Source organism: Zootoca vivipara, chromosome 5 (assembly GCF_963506605.1).
Source record: "Zootoca vivipara chromosome 5, rZooViv1.1, whole genome shotgun sequence".
Classification (NCBI taxonomy): domain Eukaryota; kingdom Metazoa; phylum Chordata; class Lepidosauria; order Squamata; family Lacertidae; genus Zootoca; species Zootoca vivipara.
Genome location: NC_083280.1, coordinates 51,201,076 through 51,218,551, shown reverse-complemented (window position 1 = coordinate 51,218,551; position 17,476 = coordinate 51,201,076). Strand labels below are relative to the sequence as shown.

Sequence of the window (17,476 nt, the reverse complement as noted above, 5' to 3'; positions counted from 1 at the left end):
TCACAGCAGTTTTCTTTTCAACAGACAATGTCTTCATCTTGATTCCTAGTCTATTTGAAAGCTATCAGTGTGAAAACCATAATATGTACGCTAGAACATACTCCCTCATTTTCCTGAGCAGCAAAATGTCCAGGGGTAATGCTACAAAGTTTAGAAACCCTCGGACAAGACAGCCCTGAAGTTTAGGATGATTTACGCTGGTGTGGGTGATGTAAACGCTATTTATTAAGTAACAATAAATTCACACAAAACAGTAATGAAAGGCCAAGGAAATTACTTACTTTAATACCATTTGGAATGTGCTGTAGTTAAATGCATATCCCCCAATCACCCACATAAACTTTCCATGTAGAACTGCTTTATGTGAAGCCCGGCTTACAGATGGACTAAATGGCTTCACATTTGGTAGAATCCAGTATGACTCCATTGAAGGAACATTCAAAGAACAATCAGGACCTGTGTATTAAAAATAAATAAATGGGGAGAAATAGTTACATCTGAGCTGTACATCCTGCTAGGCAAAAGTGTTACAATTATGTGAAGGTTAGATGCAAAAACTATGCTGACAAAAGCAGTGTTCATTGTAGAAACTACTCTACAGATTCACTGAAGAATCATCCATACAAAAGTAAAATATTGTAAAATAGTTTTAGTAGTTGGGTAGAGAGGGAAGAAAGATGAATAAGGTAAAGAGATAAAGGTAAGTGGACAGTCATTGCAGAAAGCCATATATTTTTAAACAAAGGTTTACATAGGATCAGACTTTTAGGAATATAGTAGTGTGAAGTTTATATGCATTCTTTAAAAGTAGGTTAGGGTAAGATGGCAAGCAAAAATGAAACAGTCCCATTTATTTAGGGTTTTTTCCAGCAAAATACTTCTTTTTCAATGTCTTTGGGCATGTTAGTCTTTGTTCTAAAAGAAAATCTGAACAAACTTTAGAAGATTTGGCTCTAAACTAAAATTAGCTTGCTGAGAATTAAACAGAAACTTTGGTATAACTTGTAATGACACATTTGAAAAGACTTCAAATACACTTGCTACTTAATAATAATAATAATAATAAATGGATGAAATCTGACATCACACTATTAAAACAGTTCTGCCACCCAAACACTATCCTAAGACCATTACAAGTTGAATGCATCTGCCTTTAACATAGGTATGAAATCAATTCAGTTCATAATCTTATATCATACCTATATTTCTACTTTAATAAAGGATAGTGAATACATCAAATCTTCATCTCATCAGAACCCTAAACACAATCTAAGTTCTTCAATCAGATTTAAGACTACTATGAGTTATAGTTGGGACCCAGGTGGCGCTGTGGGTTAAACCACAGAGCCTAGGGCTTGCCGATCAGAAGGTCGGCGGTTCGAATCCCTGCGACGGGGTGAGCTAACGTTGCTCAGTCCCAGCTCCTGCCCACCTAGCAGTTCGAAAGCACGTCAAAGTGCAAGTAGATAAATAGGGACCGCTCCGGCGGGAAGGTAAATGGTGTTTCTGTGCGCTGCTCTGGTTTGCCAGAAGCAGCTTTGTCATGCTGGCCACATGACCCAGAAGCTGTCTGCGGACAAACGCTAGCTCCCTCGGCCTATAGATGAGCGTTGCAACCCCAGAGTCGGACACAACTGGACCTGATGGTCAGGGGCCACTTTACCTTTACCTTTACGAGTTATAGTTGTCACATTTCAGCAACAAATAGCATTTTATTTATTTAAAGAAGTTCCTGGGCTATACACACAATCAACATGTAAGCAATTATTCTTAACAGACTGATTACATTCTTTTGTTTACAAATTATATCCTGGTTTTTAAAATGGCAAGTTGTCCCCTTACTTTTTAAAATATGTTTAAAACCAAATGTGTGTTTGTTTTAACTTACAGAAGGGGTGTTTTTGGAAAAATAGTGACACCAAGTGGTAAAATATATACAAAGCACTGAAACATACCAAATTTTAAATAAACACTTTTTTACTTTTTTGTGTAACTAATTTTAAATAAGCAAGTCATAAAAATATTCAAGACACACCTAGTGCCAGCGTCAGATACTTTGACATGACATACAGCATTTAGAGTAATTGTGAAAAATACTGAACTTTACCATTTATCTGAAAAAAGCGAAATCATTGTTTGGGGGAAATATGAAATACTGAAATATGTGTGAATTAAAATATATGAAGTAGAGTAAAAGGTTGTGTACACAACAGGGTGTTAATTTGGGCATGGGTTACACAGTTTTTCCATGTGTGCTTTTGTTCACTTTTATTCACACATGAGCTCTTTCAATTAAAATCTATCCCAGTGTTTCCCATCCACACATCCAAGCAGGCAGTGCTTAATGAGATGTATTTATACTCTGCAATATAGTCCCATCCCTCAATTACTATTTCCATGACCTCTGGAAGCTCAGGAAACCTGAAGTCTGTTGTGGGTATGCAAACAGGATTTTGTTTACCTGTGGCATGCAAATATTTTAATTTTTTTTAAGGCCCATGGAATAGCACAATTATGAACTATCACCACAGTTAAATTTTCAATTATGTTTCATAGCAGACAAAATGGCTGATTTAAAAATAAAAATAATAACTGAAATACATTAAATTTACACACAGAGAGAAACACACACACCATGTCTGACCATACCAGGTAGAGAGCCAGTAGCTCATCAAGAAATGGCTTGCCAAGGACAAAGAATGGTGAGGTAGGTAAAGGAACAACTGATCTCATGACTCTTCCCCCCCCCCAACGTAAAAAGTCACTGTGTTGGTTGGAGAGTAACCATATATGGCCAAGGCATGGTGGGGAAGAGCGACTGCAGGTGGGATTATAGAAAGTGCTTTTCTTTTTCTTGCCCCTTTTCCTTTCCTGTATACTATTAGCTGTGAGGGCTAATTCTATTTTTATTTTAATACAACCATTTTCGACAACAGCAGGTCTGCACAGCTGTTTTAAAAATAGAAACAATGGTGAGAAATTGCCTCCAGCAACAACCAGTGGCACTGGGCACACTATGTTCTTTCATTTGCGTGGAAGAAAACAGAATAGCTAGGCTGTGCACAGGCATTGAGCAAGCAGAACTGGGAGTTGTGGTGACAGATAGCACCCATCAAAACATTGCCATATATGTAACAAAACAAAACACAGTGTGATTTAATGCATCCACACTCCACCAATCATGAAAAACAAAATTAAAGGGGGGGGGATAAAGGCTGCCAGAGGGCCTTCTCGGTGGTGGCACCTGCCCTGTGGAACGCCTTCCCATCAGATGTCAAGGAAATAAACAACTATCTGACTTTTAGAAGACATCTGACATCTGTTTTTAATGGTCGGAGTATTAGTAATAAATTATTATAATATTATTACTTGAATGGAGATGACACAAAAAAGGAAAGCCCATGAACCCATGGGGTGCATTGAATTTACTTTAAACTGTTCCCGTGTGTGCATCCCAAAACGTAAATGGAAATAGACATTGTAATGGGTTAGAATGAAAGACATTTTCTGTAAAAGAGTTGTTCATGGTGCACTAGCAATCTATTCCCCACTGTTACATTGCTGCAATATCACTACTCCCTGTAGTGTCTGCAGCCTCCCATACTGGACAGCACAAAGGCGAAATGAGCAGAGTTAAGCTGTGCAGACTGCCCAGATGCAATGTTTTTTACTGATACCAATGTATAGTTTGGCCCCATATAATCAACTAACTCTTTAGCAATTGTTGTCCATTTTTAAAAATCATTCATGTATTGTATTTTTTAGAACAATATATTTGGTACTGCCAGAAAACCCATTGGCTGTACAAGAGTAACAGTATTATTAACTAACATATGTGCCAGGCATTTATGAACAGCTTGGCTTTTCATTTCCTGGAGCCTGTAAATCTGTGTGATACAGCTGATTGCACCTTTACCTGCAATAGTTTTAATCTACATGTCCTTGCTGCTCTCTCTTGAGTTTTATGTCATGCCCTCTTCATCCCTGAGGGTGATTAAGCAGCAGGTATTTCTTGGCGGCTGGCATCATTAGGATAAAACACCAGAGATTTCTGCTGTGGGTCATGTGTTAGAAGGATAAACTCCTTAAAGGCTCTACAATTGTTCTCATGCTGGAAAACACCTAGCTGGGATCAAAACAATCATACAGCTAGTTCTGTATGCCCAAGAAAGTCCCTGGGTGCACCTAAATAATTTGCTTGGATCCTTTGTTTCTCTACATGTGTAGAGGTGGTCTAAACTACAGAAATGAGCAGGCTTTTGTATTAAGTGAACTGTTACATTAGTTGGACACCTCAGGGGAATTGCCTAGAAGCCATTCAAAAACCTACATCAACAAAAATGCCTAAAAGCGGCTACTAAAATTTATTTCAGAATTATTTTACCTGATGTTTAACTAGCACATGTATAACTTCTGTTCTTGATGAAGGAACTTTGAGTCCTGCAAGCATAACTCTTGTTCAAATACAGGACAACAAATATAGTTTAGAGAGAACAATAGGGCAAATAAGAACTAAAGGCTGACAGGGAAAAGAGAAAAAATGATTTCCTTCCATTCTCCCACTAAATGTCACTTACCTTCAGAATGTGAGCACTTTGAACTGAATATGTCACCATGTCCACTTATAGCTGAAGGTGAAACAAACAACAGATCTGCTTTCTTTGAAATTCAACTACAGGTAAAGACTGACAAGTGGGAGCTGTAGGCAATCTGACTTTTACAAGCTGGCTTTTTGTTACTTCACACTTTCCTGTGGGTGCTAGAATTGAGGTGTCTTATGAAGTTTTCCAGAAATGGATTTAGCCATTTGACCCCTAGTTCTACACTTCTTTCGCAGTAAAGTCTACGTGTTTGATAAATCTTTCATTTGATATCTCAGCTATGCCTCTGCAGAAACAGCAAGCTATAAAACATAAAATCTAAGCTCACTATTAATAGACTTTTATATGTACTTTTGTAGCCTAGTTGCAACAAACTTTATCTTTAAACTGCTATAGTTTTTACAGTTTTTTCTTCCATAGGAGGGGGGGGGAACAGGGAGGAGAACATAGTACTGATGTAGTGTGTTACAGCAGTGTTTAGCTAAGTACTGCAAACCCTGTTTTTCAAAAACCAAGCCATGGACTCTCTAATTTTGAACATTTTAATATCTCTTATGGTAGTTTTAGTTATGTGAATGGTGCCACGGACCTCCTGGGTGCATTATGTGGACTCCTGGGGTCCTGGGGTCCGCAGATCCCCAGATGGGAACCACTGTGTTATCGAGTGTCAGACTAGGACCTGACATACCAGGGTTTAAATCCCCACACAGCCATAAAACTCACTGTGTGACATTTGGCCAGTCACCATCTCTTAGCCTAACATACTACTTAACAGGGTTGTTGTGAGGCTAAAATGAGGACGAGAACCATTTTTACCATCTTGGCTCCTTGCAAGAAAGGTGGGTGGTAAGGAGGAGGATGTCAACATTGTGGATCATAATACAGTACTGGCAAAAATATATTTGAGATTTATACTACAGAATCTCTTTCTACCAGAGACTATATAAGCAATGCATACATCTTATAATAGATTTTCAAACACAAACTGAAACCATAGTAGTATTTTGCTAATATGAAGTTTGTAAATTAAATTCTTTATACCAAATAAGAAAATATCAAAAACAGGAATAAACAATACTTTATTTTTATTGTAAACCTTGTCAACTACCAAAATAGCCACTGATCTATTTACTGTAGTTCCAATGGTAAAGTGTTTCATTATGAGAGAGCATGTTCACTACATGCTCTGATCCCCCCAGTCAATGGGGGTAAATAAAGTGATGCTCTTGAGAATAATACTGCAGTAGGGCAAAACAGTCATAATGAACCTGCCCCATATGCTGGGTTGAACCTATCATATTTGACAATTTTTACTGTCTTGACTTTGTGAGGGGGGGCGGGTTTCCCTGCTGTTCTGGTTTTGTTTAATCATTTAATTTTATTGATTCCATTGTTTGTTTTGTTTTCTGTAAACTGCTGTGATAAATTATATACTGCTTGTCCTTCTGATATACTCTAATTCCTAGAGACTTCAGCCTGACTCCTAAGTTACTCTTTCTATTCACACAGTAGGAAGTGTTTTCTGCTAACTTCCTTTGGGGACATAAGAAGCTGCCTTATACCAAACTAAAACACTGGTTCAACTACAGCATCAACTTTTCTAACTCTTCCCATACAAGTCATAGTTCCTGCCTCCTCCCTCCCTCTCTACCTTCTAAAATTACTTTTTGAATCTGAGCACAGAGTACTACATTTACAGTGTTTGAAGTTACAAATTAGTTACCCTGGTGTCATACTTAACTTCAGAGACCATTAGCTAAGAATACATATAAATTATCATAGACTGTATAGGTGTGTGTCTGTGTTAAAAGTAGTTTTCACGTTCCAGTACTTTGGACAGCTCCTTATCTTCACAGGCCGACTAAAGAATGTTGAGATGAATGTAAAAGTAGATCCCCTCAGCCCTGTCATGATTTTATGCCAGGGATGGGAAATGTTTTTCCTTCCAAGAACCAGAAAGAATGGCTCCATGGACCACTTCAAAGCAGCACACTGTCAGCACAAATTACGTAGTTGATAAATACAGATAGCAAACCTGGCTTTCTCTATTTGTAGGTGAGATTTGAATTCAAACTACACCTGCAAATGGACATTTTTCCTCTGCTGAATAGCAAAGCTGTTTCCAAATGAAAAGTGTCCAATTGCAGAGGCAGTCGGAATCCCAACTATGCCTGAAAATGGACTGATTTAATGGAGGTAATTAGTGCTGTGAGCAAGCCCTGCTTACCAAGGAACAATCAGGAGAGTACTTTAATGACCCCTGTGTTTACCAGCCCTAAAACTGAAATTACGGTATGTATGATATCAGGTGTGAGACAGGTACCAGTAGTTGTGTTTTGGTGAAAATGGCCTACTTTGGTCTGTGAGGCCAGAGGTTTCTGACCGCTATTTTATTTTATGATAACACAGGGCCTGCAAAAGCAGAATTCATAATACATGCAGATTTCTCGTCAATCACAACATCATTTCCTATACAATCACAATCCAATAAAATTTGAATATTCCAATGAAACATTAGCACTTGACCCTACAGCAGTTCTTGAACCTAGAGCCTAGGGTATATCAGATGGAGTCTGTACACCCACCACAAAACTCAGTAAAAGAAGGGAACTGCAGCTGACACACCTAATAGCTTGTAGTCTTTGTAAATTGCCTAGCTCCAACGTTGACATTATGGTTACTATGGGTGTAGTGGTGCCCTTGAGGACATTCCTGCTCAGACGTCCGATAGGGATCCGGTTGACCACAGAAAGAAAAGGATTCTAGACTAGAATGGCCTAGTCCAGCAAGCTTTTATAATGTCCCTCTGGTATCTACAAAGCCTCTGAACTCCACTTCCCACCCCCACCATCCACTACTTCCTTTGTCTTGAGGATGGTTACTTTTCTTCCCCTTGGAAAATATATAGATCTGAAGGGATCTATATGAAGCCCACATCCTTTTTCAGCTCCCTGGGCTTTTTAAAGTTGAGGTCAGCTGTTCAGATCTGAAATGTACATAAAAATCGGCATGGGAGCAGCTGGAAGGAAGGGGAAGAAATCTGCAAGAGGGAGGGAGTATAGAGAGTATTGTCCCAAGGCATACTCCCAGAATACCAAATGTACCCATCTTTAGTATTGCAGTTAGATATAGTAAGCTAGGGATTACTAAATACCTATACAAAAACCTTGAATGGACAATATTACAGTGAATACTGAGCTACCATATCAGAACTATTTTTTGCTTTTAAAAGAACTTTTTAGAAGGTGCCTGAATACTAATTTTATTTTCTTTCATAATTTTGATTACTATACTAGATGCTTATTCCAAAGTATCCACCAGGTGTCACAATTGCTCAGAAAAACACAGCATAGTACTCAATATTCTCTTTATACCCCATACTAAAAGGTTTATTATCAAGCCCAGATAGCAGTTCAGCACCTTCACAGCTTCACCTGATACAGCTGACAAGGAGACTAATGACATCCATCTCCAAATGCCCTAATGACCTCACCCAGCAACTTCATATTGATGTTAAAGAACCTGAAGGATAAGATGGAACTCTGCAGGAACTCAACAACACTGGCTGAAGCAGAAATCCCCCAATACTACTTTTTGAAACCATCCCTACAGGTAACAAGTAGCACCACTGTATCACCATGGCCTCCAACCCAGACCTGTAAGGCAGGCCTAACAAGGTATCATGCTTGAGAACATCCAAAGTTATACATCAAGGTTTCCAAACACCAACCTAAACCCGGAATGAATTCAGTCTAGATAATCTATTTCATCCAAGCACACCTAGATAGCTGCCACTCTCTTGAGCACCACACACAGAAAGGAAATATGGCTGAAGGACACCTGTCAATTAAGTGATACTCTATGGTAGGGAATTTGCAGAAACATGCTCAATGAGTAAATGACCCTAATTATGTGGGGGGAGAGTGAATGTTAAAAGCCACTGGGGTGTTTATTAGTTTGAAGAAAAAAATAGAAAACAGAAGAGTGCCATTAAAATAGTTGCATATGAAATAGGAGGTATCCCAGGTTAAGGTAAGTTGGATTGCACAAGCAACAAGCTGTAGGAAATCTATTTAAATGTTTAACCTGATCCATCTTGAGGCTAAAGGACAAGTCCTTAATCCAGAGGCTCTTGCTTTATTTGAATGACAGAGGATGAATAAGATGTCATTCTGAGTTCTCACCTAAGTGCAGGCGGTAATAATTTGAAAAAGAAATAAATAATAGATGCTCTGGACATTTCAAGTAGGGCAGCAGCTATCAGGAAAGATTTTTTCCAACTCACCTTGCCAGCTGTCATTGCACACACAGAGTTTCTCTCCAGTCAAATCACAGTAGCCATGATCCGGACTTCCACAATTAGCTTTACAGTAAGGAATATCACAGGATTCTCCCTTCCAGTATTTGTCACATTCACAATACACCTGGCTTGGAATGGAGCTACTAGTTGTACACTTTCCATTCCCTGAGCAATTATTGGGACATGAATTTATTCTGTAATAAAGAAGATCAGAAGAAAGGAAGGAAATGGAGAAATGACACACTGATTTTCAAGGCTTTATTTATACTTTAATATAATTGGGGGGGGGTCATTTCATAAAAGAGATAAGAAAATTGTTTCTAGTTGTAACCTTCAAACTTCTTACATCAGTGTTATCTCACAGAAGTCAAATGGAGCTATCTGATGAGCCATTCAAATGGAAAAATCAAAATTAGAAACAAATTATACTATGATAAAATATAATATACCAATAAAGTAAAATACCAAGAGGTCATTCAAGAGATTATGTTTTTATATTTCCAGTGTAGTATCTTATTATACTGTTATAAAGTTAGACCTAGATGGGCAAATCAGAATAAGCAAGTGACAAGCCAAGAAAACAATGGACACAAAATACACTTTTCTTTCAGCTGAAAATGAACATGATGTGGATTTCAGCTTCATTGCAAGTGAAACAATTATTTGCAGTATTTTTTATGGTTTCCATGTAGGCAATTTATAATATTCAATGAGTTCTTAATGTCATAACGTTTTAATGCCCTCAAAATATTATTATTATATTTATTGATCAAGGAATGAAAGGAATAAAATAATGTATGTGTAATGTGCAAAGAGCCAGACTATTAATATCTTACTAATATGAGTAATCTTACTTCTCAGTTTGGTAAACAGAAAAAATTTATTCCAAGACCAGGGCTGCATATAGACATCAGGGACACTATGAAGCCTGAGCCTCTATTCACAGACTTCAAAGGCCAATCCCAGCATAACGTACCCTGTAAAGACCAGAGCTTGCTCCTCAGTCCCTGCAACCTGTCTCTAGGATGCAGGAATTTGGCTAGGTTTTACTTCTGTTTGTCTTTAATTATCTAAAAAAAGGTAAAGGGACCCCTGACCATTAGGTCCAGTCGTGACCGACTCTGGGGTTGCGCGCTCATCTCGCATTATTGGCCGAGGGAGCCGGCGTATAGCTTCCAGGTCATGTGGCCAGCATGACAAAGCCGCTTCTGGCAAACCAGAGCAGCACATGGAAACGCCGTTTACCTTCCCTCTGTAGCGGTTCCTATTTATCTACTTGCATTTTGACGTGCTTTCGAACTGCTAGGTTGGCAGGAGCTGGGACCAAGAAACGGGAGCTCACCCCGTCACAGGGATTCGAACCGCCGACCTCCTGATCAGCAAGCCCTAGGCTCAGTGGTTTAACCACAGCGCCACCTGGGTCCCAGGTCCTTTAATTATCTACCTGCTTCTTATTTATTTTATTTACTGAATTGGTATACTACCCTTCATGTATAGATCTCAGGGTGGTACACAAGATAAGAACACAAAATACATAAACAAAACAAGAACGAAACAATAACTCTGCTCCCTCCATCCCCCTCGTCAACACATTTCGAAGGGTATAGGATGTTAATCAGCCAAAGGCCTGGTTAAAGAAAAATGTTTTTGCCTGATGCCTAAAGGCGGCTGATGAACTTCCCTGGGGAGAGCATTCCACAAATGGGAAGCCACTGCAAAAAGGTCCTGTTTTCATGTTGCTACCCTCCAGACCTCTTGTGGAGGAGCCATATATTGAAGGGCCTCAGATGATGATTGCAGGGTCCAGGTAGGTTCATATGGAGAGAGGCGGTCCTTAAGGTACTTTGATCCTGAGCTGTTTAAGGCTTTCTAGGTTAAAACCAGCACTTTGGCTGCCAATTATTTTCTGGGCCTAATACAGTGTAGTAAGCATAATATCCTCAGTCTTACCCTGGTGAGCAACCTGGCCACCATATTTTGCAGCAGCTGAAATTTCCAAACCATCTTTAGATGCAGCCCTACATATAATGCATTGCAGTTGCTTCTGACCCTTCAGAACTTTGTTTGCCTTCTCTGAAATCCAATTTCTGGCTGTTTGGGGTCATGTTTTTATCTCTGGACCACTTGGGATGACAGCCAACTCCCCTGGGTGCTAAAACTCCACTTCTTAGAGCCTGACCTCCCTGATGTATTTTTACCAGGTGGTAACGCTTGCTGACTGCAGGATACTACCAAGCACTTAATATTTTTACCACAAATTGATAAAATTATCCTAAGAACTTGACAGGATGGTACAGATAACTGGTTTACCAAGAATTTACCCACATACTATACTGTAGTACAGTATAGTAGAATTTACTCCCTTGGTAACTAGCATCAGCTAAGATCAGTGTAGTAGTTCTAATCTAACCTGTTCCTATGAGATGCTTAGGGAGACTGGCATGGATAGGATGCTACACCTGGCAATAAATTTCCCTTGCGGACAGATGTAAAGATGTAACCTCCTAGCACTGTGCTGGGTGTAGCATACCTTCACAACCCTAGGCAACAGGACCCATTCCAAGAGCCATTCCAGCCAAGCTGTCTTATCTACTCAAGGTCTACAAACATTACTAATATACAATGTCTTGACCTGATTTGTTCATATCATATTAAAATCCTTTTGTTCTACCTGATTTAATTTGTTCCACAATAAATTATCACACAGCCTCACAAATCAACAACTCAGTCATGGAAGAACACAATATTTATACTAATTGTTGTTCCTGAAAGAACCTTTCTGACTGCATTTCTTCTCATGAGCATCTTTATATGAATTTGTATGAATTCTAACCCATTCTTTGCCAAACTCCCAATTTGCATAAGACCTCTTCAAATATCGTAAGCCCCAAAACTTATTTACTAAGAGAAATACATCTCTGCTGATTAATAAATAACAAAATGATACTTACGAGTAAAAAATATTAAATCCTGTTAGATTATAAGCAGCATCACTAAAAAAGTGTAGCAATGCATATCCTGATGTAGTAACAACTTCAGGTACAGTTTCATTTCCACGTACTTCAGGAACTATAAGACCACTACAAAAGATTAAACATGAAAAGGTTAACATAAGGAATAACATCGCAAATAAAAAAGTAAGAATTTCAATAATTCAGTGGGTCCTCAGTACAATTTGGAAACATTCCAGAATTTCATTATGTTGCCCTGATTGAAGCAGAGTGTAAAATGTACAGAAATTCATGCATTCTTAATGGGACTGTGTCTTTTTTCTTAATTAAAAGAGCCTGTCTCAAATTTCTATGCACTGCAATTTAAATATTAGGAAAATTCTTCAAAACATTTCCAAAAATACTAGTTTGTATGAAAATAGCTATTGGTGTGAAAAGATTGCATGATTATTTAAAGTGTGTAGAAAGCAATATTTACTCTTTCCTACATTAAGTGTGAAATGCTTGGAACCAACTTCATGTTGAAATAGAAAAACAGTGAAGGAACTTTTAGTTTCCATCTGTTTGTTTCAAAATGTACTGAGCTGACTTGAAACCAATAAAAATAACCATGTTCATAATTATATTTGTAAAGGGTTGAAAGAACTGTGCAGGATGGGATGCACAGAAAAGTCAAATGTGGTAAACTTTTAAAAACATGGGTTCACTCAAGGACTGATTAAAAACTGAACATGCCAATCCGTGGTGTAGAACCACTAGCCCATAGGCCTAATTGGGCCCAGCGGTGTTCCTCATTTGGCCTGAAAAGCCATTTTGGCCAAGCCACACCCACCTGTCCTATAGCGAATTTGAATTGTAATGCTAAACTTCCATTCACACAAAGGTTTTCATAAAATTGTAATAGAAGCTATTAAGCTAAAGTACTTACCTAAATACTGCTATTAAAGGTGCATATATTGAATCTCCATCATAAACATACATATGGTCCCAACTACATTCTGTGGCAAAATGATTAAATCTTAGTCTTAAAACTGAATTAGGACTAGAAGAAAAAAACAGCAAGAACGTTAGCAATAGCCTGTTCAGAAATAGCATAGCTATGTAAATAAATATAAGCATGCAATAAAGTACCATGGTATGAAAAAGGCAAGTGTTATTTTCAAATGCAACTGTAAGCCTTCTTACTTATAATTGTGCATGAAAGCAACAGTTTTGTATGTACAGCGTTACTGTTATTAATTATTATTATTTATTAAATTTGTATACTGCACAGCCGTAAATCTTAGAGTGGTTCAGAACATAAAAATACAAGATAAAAAACACAAAATACATAAAAACAAAAAACAAATCAATAACCTCTAATTATTATATTTACATACTAATTAACAGTAAACACCTATCTTGCTTGTAAGTATATAAGAAAATGCTGTTAGTTCACTATCTTAAGCTTGCAGTAAATCAGTTTATCAACCTGGGAACAAGCTGTGTATGTCGTCCTCCCACAAGGGCGCCATTGGGGGGGGCAGGAGACCAGCCCCCCATATTATCAAGGAGGAGCCCGCCCGGCCCGCAATTCTACGGCACTAATCAAAAGAACATGCCAGGCCAAAGCATATTTGCACTGGCACATCTCAGGGTGCCTCCCAGGTAAGCGCTCTCTCAATCTCCACCAGGAACATGCCAGCATGAAATGTCTTCAGGATTTCCAGGGCGCCTAGCAGGAAAGCGTTCTGGCAATCTCCACCAGGGATGCACCAGTGCAAAGTGTCTTTGTACAAGCACATCCCTTTCACGATTGCCTAGGGGAAGGTGCCTGGCGATCTTGACGGACCTCAAGGAGGAGGAGGCCTTGCCGAGGTGGTCTCGACCTTGCGGCAGCAAACAAAAAAAAAAGGTGGCTGGTGATGGAGGGGGTGGGGAACTGTCCGGCCAAGTTGGGCTGCCCAGGTTGGGGTGCAGCACGCATGTGCAACATGCCAGTCAACAACAGAAAGTGTCTTTTCATACTGTATTACAGCGCAGTACGCTGGTTTGACAGCCATGAAAGTCCCTACAGAGGGTGGTGAATACAGCCCATGATTTCATGGGCTGTCCGCTGAGTTCACTAGATGACATCACAGGAGACCGCTGCCTCAGGAGAGCGAGGAAAATTGTCAGGGACGACTCACACCCCAGCCAGCACATCTTTAATCTCCTACCTTTGGGCAGGAGATATAGAAGTATAGTCAGCCGCACCAACAGGTTAAAGAACAGTTTTTATCCATGGGCTGTTGGGCTGCTGAATGGAAAAAAATATAGTGGTGCAATTGACTTCCAACAAGCACACAGAGTGCGAACAAGACTGAGTGTAGGGGGGGGGGGCTCGTTTAATTTCACTGCACACAGGTGGTGTAGTGATAAAGGTTTATTATATTTTATTATTATTATTATTATGCATGTGCAACAGCCCATCCCAACTCAGCATGTCTGTCTTTCCATTTCTCTTTTTATCAAATTTCTGCACCTAGCTTCAGAAAAGCTATTTTAGTTTTTTAAAGCACAGTTTTCCATGAACTGGTTAGCTGTGGTTCAAAGACCCCCTCCAAATGTGGATATGAATCCATAGCTGAGGGAGAAACCTAAAACCATAGCTTCCCAGTTCAGACATTATGGGAAACTATTATTTAAGAAACTAATAATAAAATTGTATACATGACTACTCAAATGTAAGTCTCACAGATATCAGTGGGCTTACTCTCAGGTAACCAGGTTCAAATTTCAAGCAGAGAATGTATAGGGAGAGAATGAAGAGGAAGTGTAGGGGCAAAAGGCTTGTTCCCATAAAACCATGGCATACTGAACCACGTATAGGATTGCTGAAACAAGCTAGAGAAATGCACGTGCAAAACAGAAATCAGAAGTATTAGAAATGAGTAATCAGTTATTGCAACAGGTTTAATTTTCATCTTTAAGCATATTAATTTCAGTGCATGGTATACTTCAAGTGCAACACATCCATTAACTGTGGTTCAGAAGCAGCTAAATCAATAAAAGCCATTTGCAGATTAAGGATATGCATGGAGCTGGCACCAGTACCTGGCATCCTTGGCCTGGGCCTGGCACACTGGTACTGACACCTGTTTTGCTCTCTCAACCACCTGTTCTCTAGCTGCAGGATTGCATGATAGTGGCAGCCTGGTCTAGGAAACTTCCCACTATGTTAAAATTGCCTGCAACACCCAACACAGCATCTATTTCAGAAACTGTGGGGAACTGGGAGAAATTTAACACGACAGGCCTCTGCTGCTAGGTAAGCCTGAGGCGGGCATGGCATTCATGCTTGAAGCTGGACCCAGACATGCAACAAACATTAGTGTTAAGTCCTCCTGGTCCATGATGCCTTTCTGATTCAACATTCAATGCAAAGCTTCCCTATTCCCGTTTCCAAAATTAAGCTGGAACAGGAAGTATCCTGATTTGGAAATTCACCAGGAAATAGTGAAACCTTAGAGCAACATTAGTAATTGTTTATCAGAAGGAAATGTTACACAGAACAATACCCTTTGCATAAAACTATGCTCTGAAGTTAAAAGCCTAGTTTATTACAGTGTTGGAAAACCTGTGGTCCTCCAGATGTTGTTCAATTACAAATACCATCATCCCTTACAACTGGCCATGCAGGCTGGTACTTATGGGAGTCCAACAACATCTGGAGGGCCACCGAATCCCCAGCCTTGGTTTGCCAGAAGACATTAATGCAAAATATATACTTACTATCCTTCAATTAACCATGTACATTTAGTTTTGTATTTATAATTTATTGGTCCATCTGTTAAATATCCAGAAGGTTCAGTTAACCTACAAAAGAAGAAACCAGGAATAATTAGCCTTATAAGTCCATGTATTTTCCTCTCCTTAAGAACATATCTATATATAAATATATATTTAACGAGTAAGAATGTGTCTCAAAAACACAAACTTAATTGACATAAAAATATTTCCTACATTCCTCATTAATATTTCTCAACTGCTTGCCCTAAATTGACTTGTAATGCAATAATAAAAATATGTTGTTGTTGTTTAGTCGTTTAGTCGTGTCCGACTCTTCATGACCCCATGGACCATAGCATGCCAGGCACTCCTGTCTTCCACTGCCTCCCGCAGTTTGGTCAAACTCATGTTCGTAGCTTCGAGAACACTGTCCAACCATCTCATCCTCTGTCGTCCCCTTCTCCTAGTGCCCTCAATCTTTCCCAACATCAGGGTCTTTTCCAGGGAGTCTTTTCTTCTCAAGAGGTGGCCAAAGTATTGGAGCCTCAGCTTCACGATCTGTCCTTCCACCTTTTATTTTAAAATATTAAAATAAAAGGTGTAAAAATATCTGAACAGCTCTATTATGCATTGAGTCCCCTAAAAAAGTGTGTATTGTGGAATAAACCAGGGGGGCGGTCTTAGTATTGACCTATTTTCAATGGCCATTGTCCATGGTCCACACTAAAATATGGTTTAGTGTGATGCACATGAACAGGAACAACCACAGTGTGCCTTAGGCTCTGTTACAGAAACCCTCCTATATGGCAGGGAGACATGAAAAATCTCTCACTTTTGCTTTTGGTTAACCCCTACTTGCCATGTTGTCCAGACTCAGAATTATGGTTTAGACTCAGAATTAATATTATCAAAGGTTAGTTAAACAAGCCATTAGAAACCAAAGTTTGAAGACAGCTTGGTTTAAACTAACCACGGTTAATTTTAACTGTTGGTCCATGCAACAACAAAAACCATAAGTAACCAAACACAGAGACTTCCAAACCCTTGTCTCAGTCACATGCAAGGAGAAAGAGACAGGGAAGCATGCCACTTATTCCTGTTTGTGCAATCCATGTTAAAACCATGTTTAGTGTGGCATATAAATACAATCAATGGTCATTTAGTGCACATCCCTTTGGTCCATAATTATATGGCCAAAGAGCATTTGGAATTCCATTAGGAACACTATGAAGAAGATGAGCATGGATAAGAAGAGACAGAAGGAAGACAGATGTGGTGGCAGCAGTGGCTGGCCGCTAATGAAGAGTGAAGGGGTCAACCTGTAAGTAAACACATTACATTATAAATCATCTTTAATACACTGTATTATTTGTCTTGAACTTTTAAGTATAGATTCTTCATCTCTTTGTTCCATGCCAATACCTAGATATGCTATGTGTAAAACGAAGGTGTGAAATAAATGGTAGCAGAGGAACAAAAAAGCTGTAAAGAATGATGGTGTTAAGATTCAAGATTTAGTCTGGTGGCAGCTGGTATTATTAGAAAAAACAAAAAACAAGTTTCTGATTAAGTGGAGGAGCTGAAGTGACAGTAGGCCCAAATATGCATTGGACCCAAACAATTTATAAATCAAAATCAACACTTTGCATAATATCTGAAATATGACAAGATACCATTGTAAAGCATTAAAGAATGCTGAAGTTACATTTCCTCTCCTGAGGCAGTTAGCAGTATTTTGAGGCATATGAAGCTTCTATATAATTTTCAAGAGCAATAGAGCATGTGGCAGTAATCAATCCAAAATAATTACTAATGCATAAAATAAAATATACCATCAGTGTATCATTTGTGACCCCATTTGAAACCTTAGTTAT

General features: G+C 38.9%; 1 protein-coding gene across 3 annotated transcripts in view; it reads right to left on the bottom strand.

The window, feature by feature from the left end:
- ATRNL1 (attractin like 1) overlaps nucleotides 1–17,476 on the bottom strand; it is a 516,702-nt gene that overhangs the window by 446,483 nt on the left and 52,743 nt on the right. For all 3 annotated transcript variants that reach the window (XM_060274774.1, XM_060274775.1, XM_035132933.2), the window contains exons 2-6: nucleotides 15,606–15,689; nucleotides 12,781–12,894; nucleotides 11,853–11,981; nucleotides 8,887–9,095; nucleotides 282–456 (exon numbers count right to left, since the gene is read on the bottom strand). In XM_060274774.1, coding sequence (XP_060130757.1) covers nucleotides 282–456; nucleotides 8,887–9,095; nucleotides 11,853–11,981; nucleotides 12,781–12,894; nucleotides 15,606–15,689 — 711 coding nt within the window. The remainder of the gene's footprint in view (nucleotides 1–281; nucleotides 457–8,886; nucleotides 9,096–11,852; nucleotides 11,982–12,780; nucleotides 12,895–15,605; nucleotides 15,690–17,476) is intronic.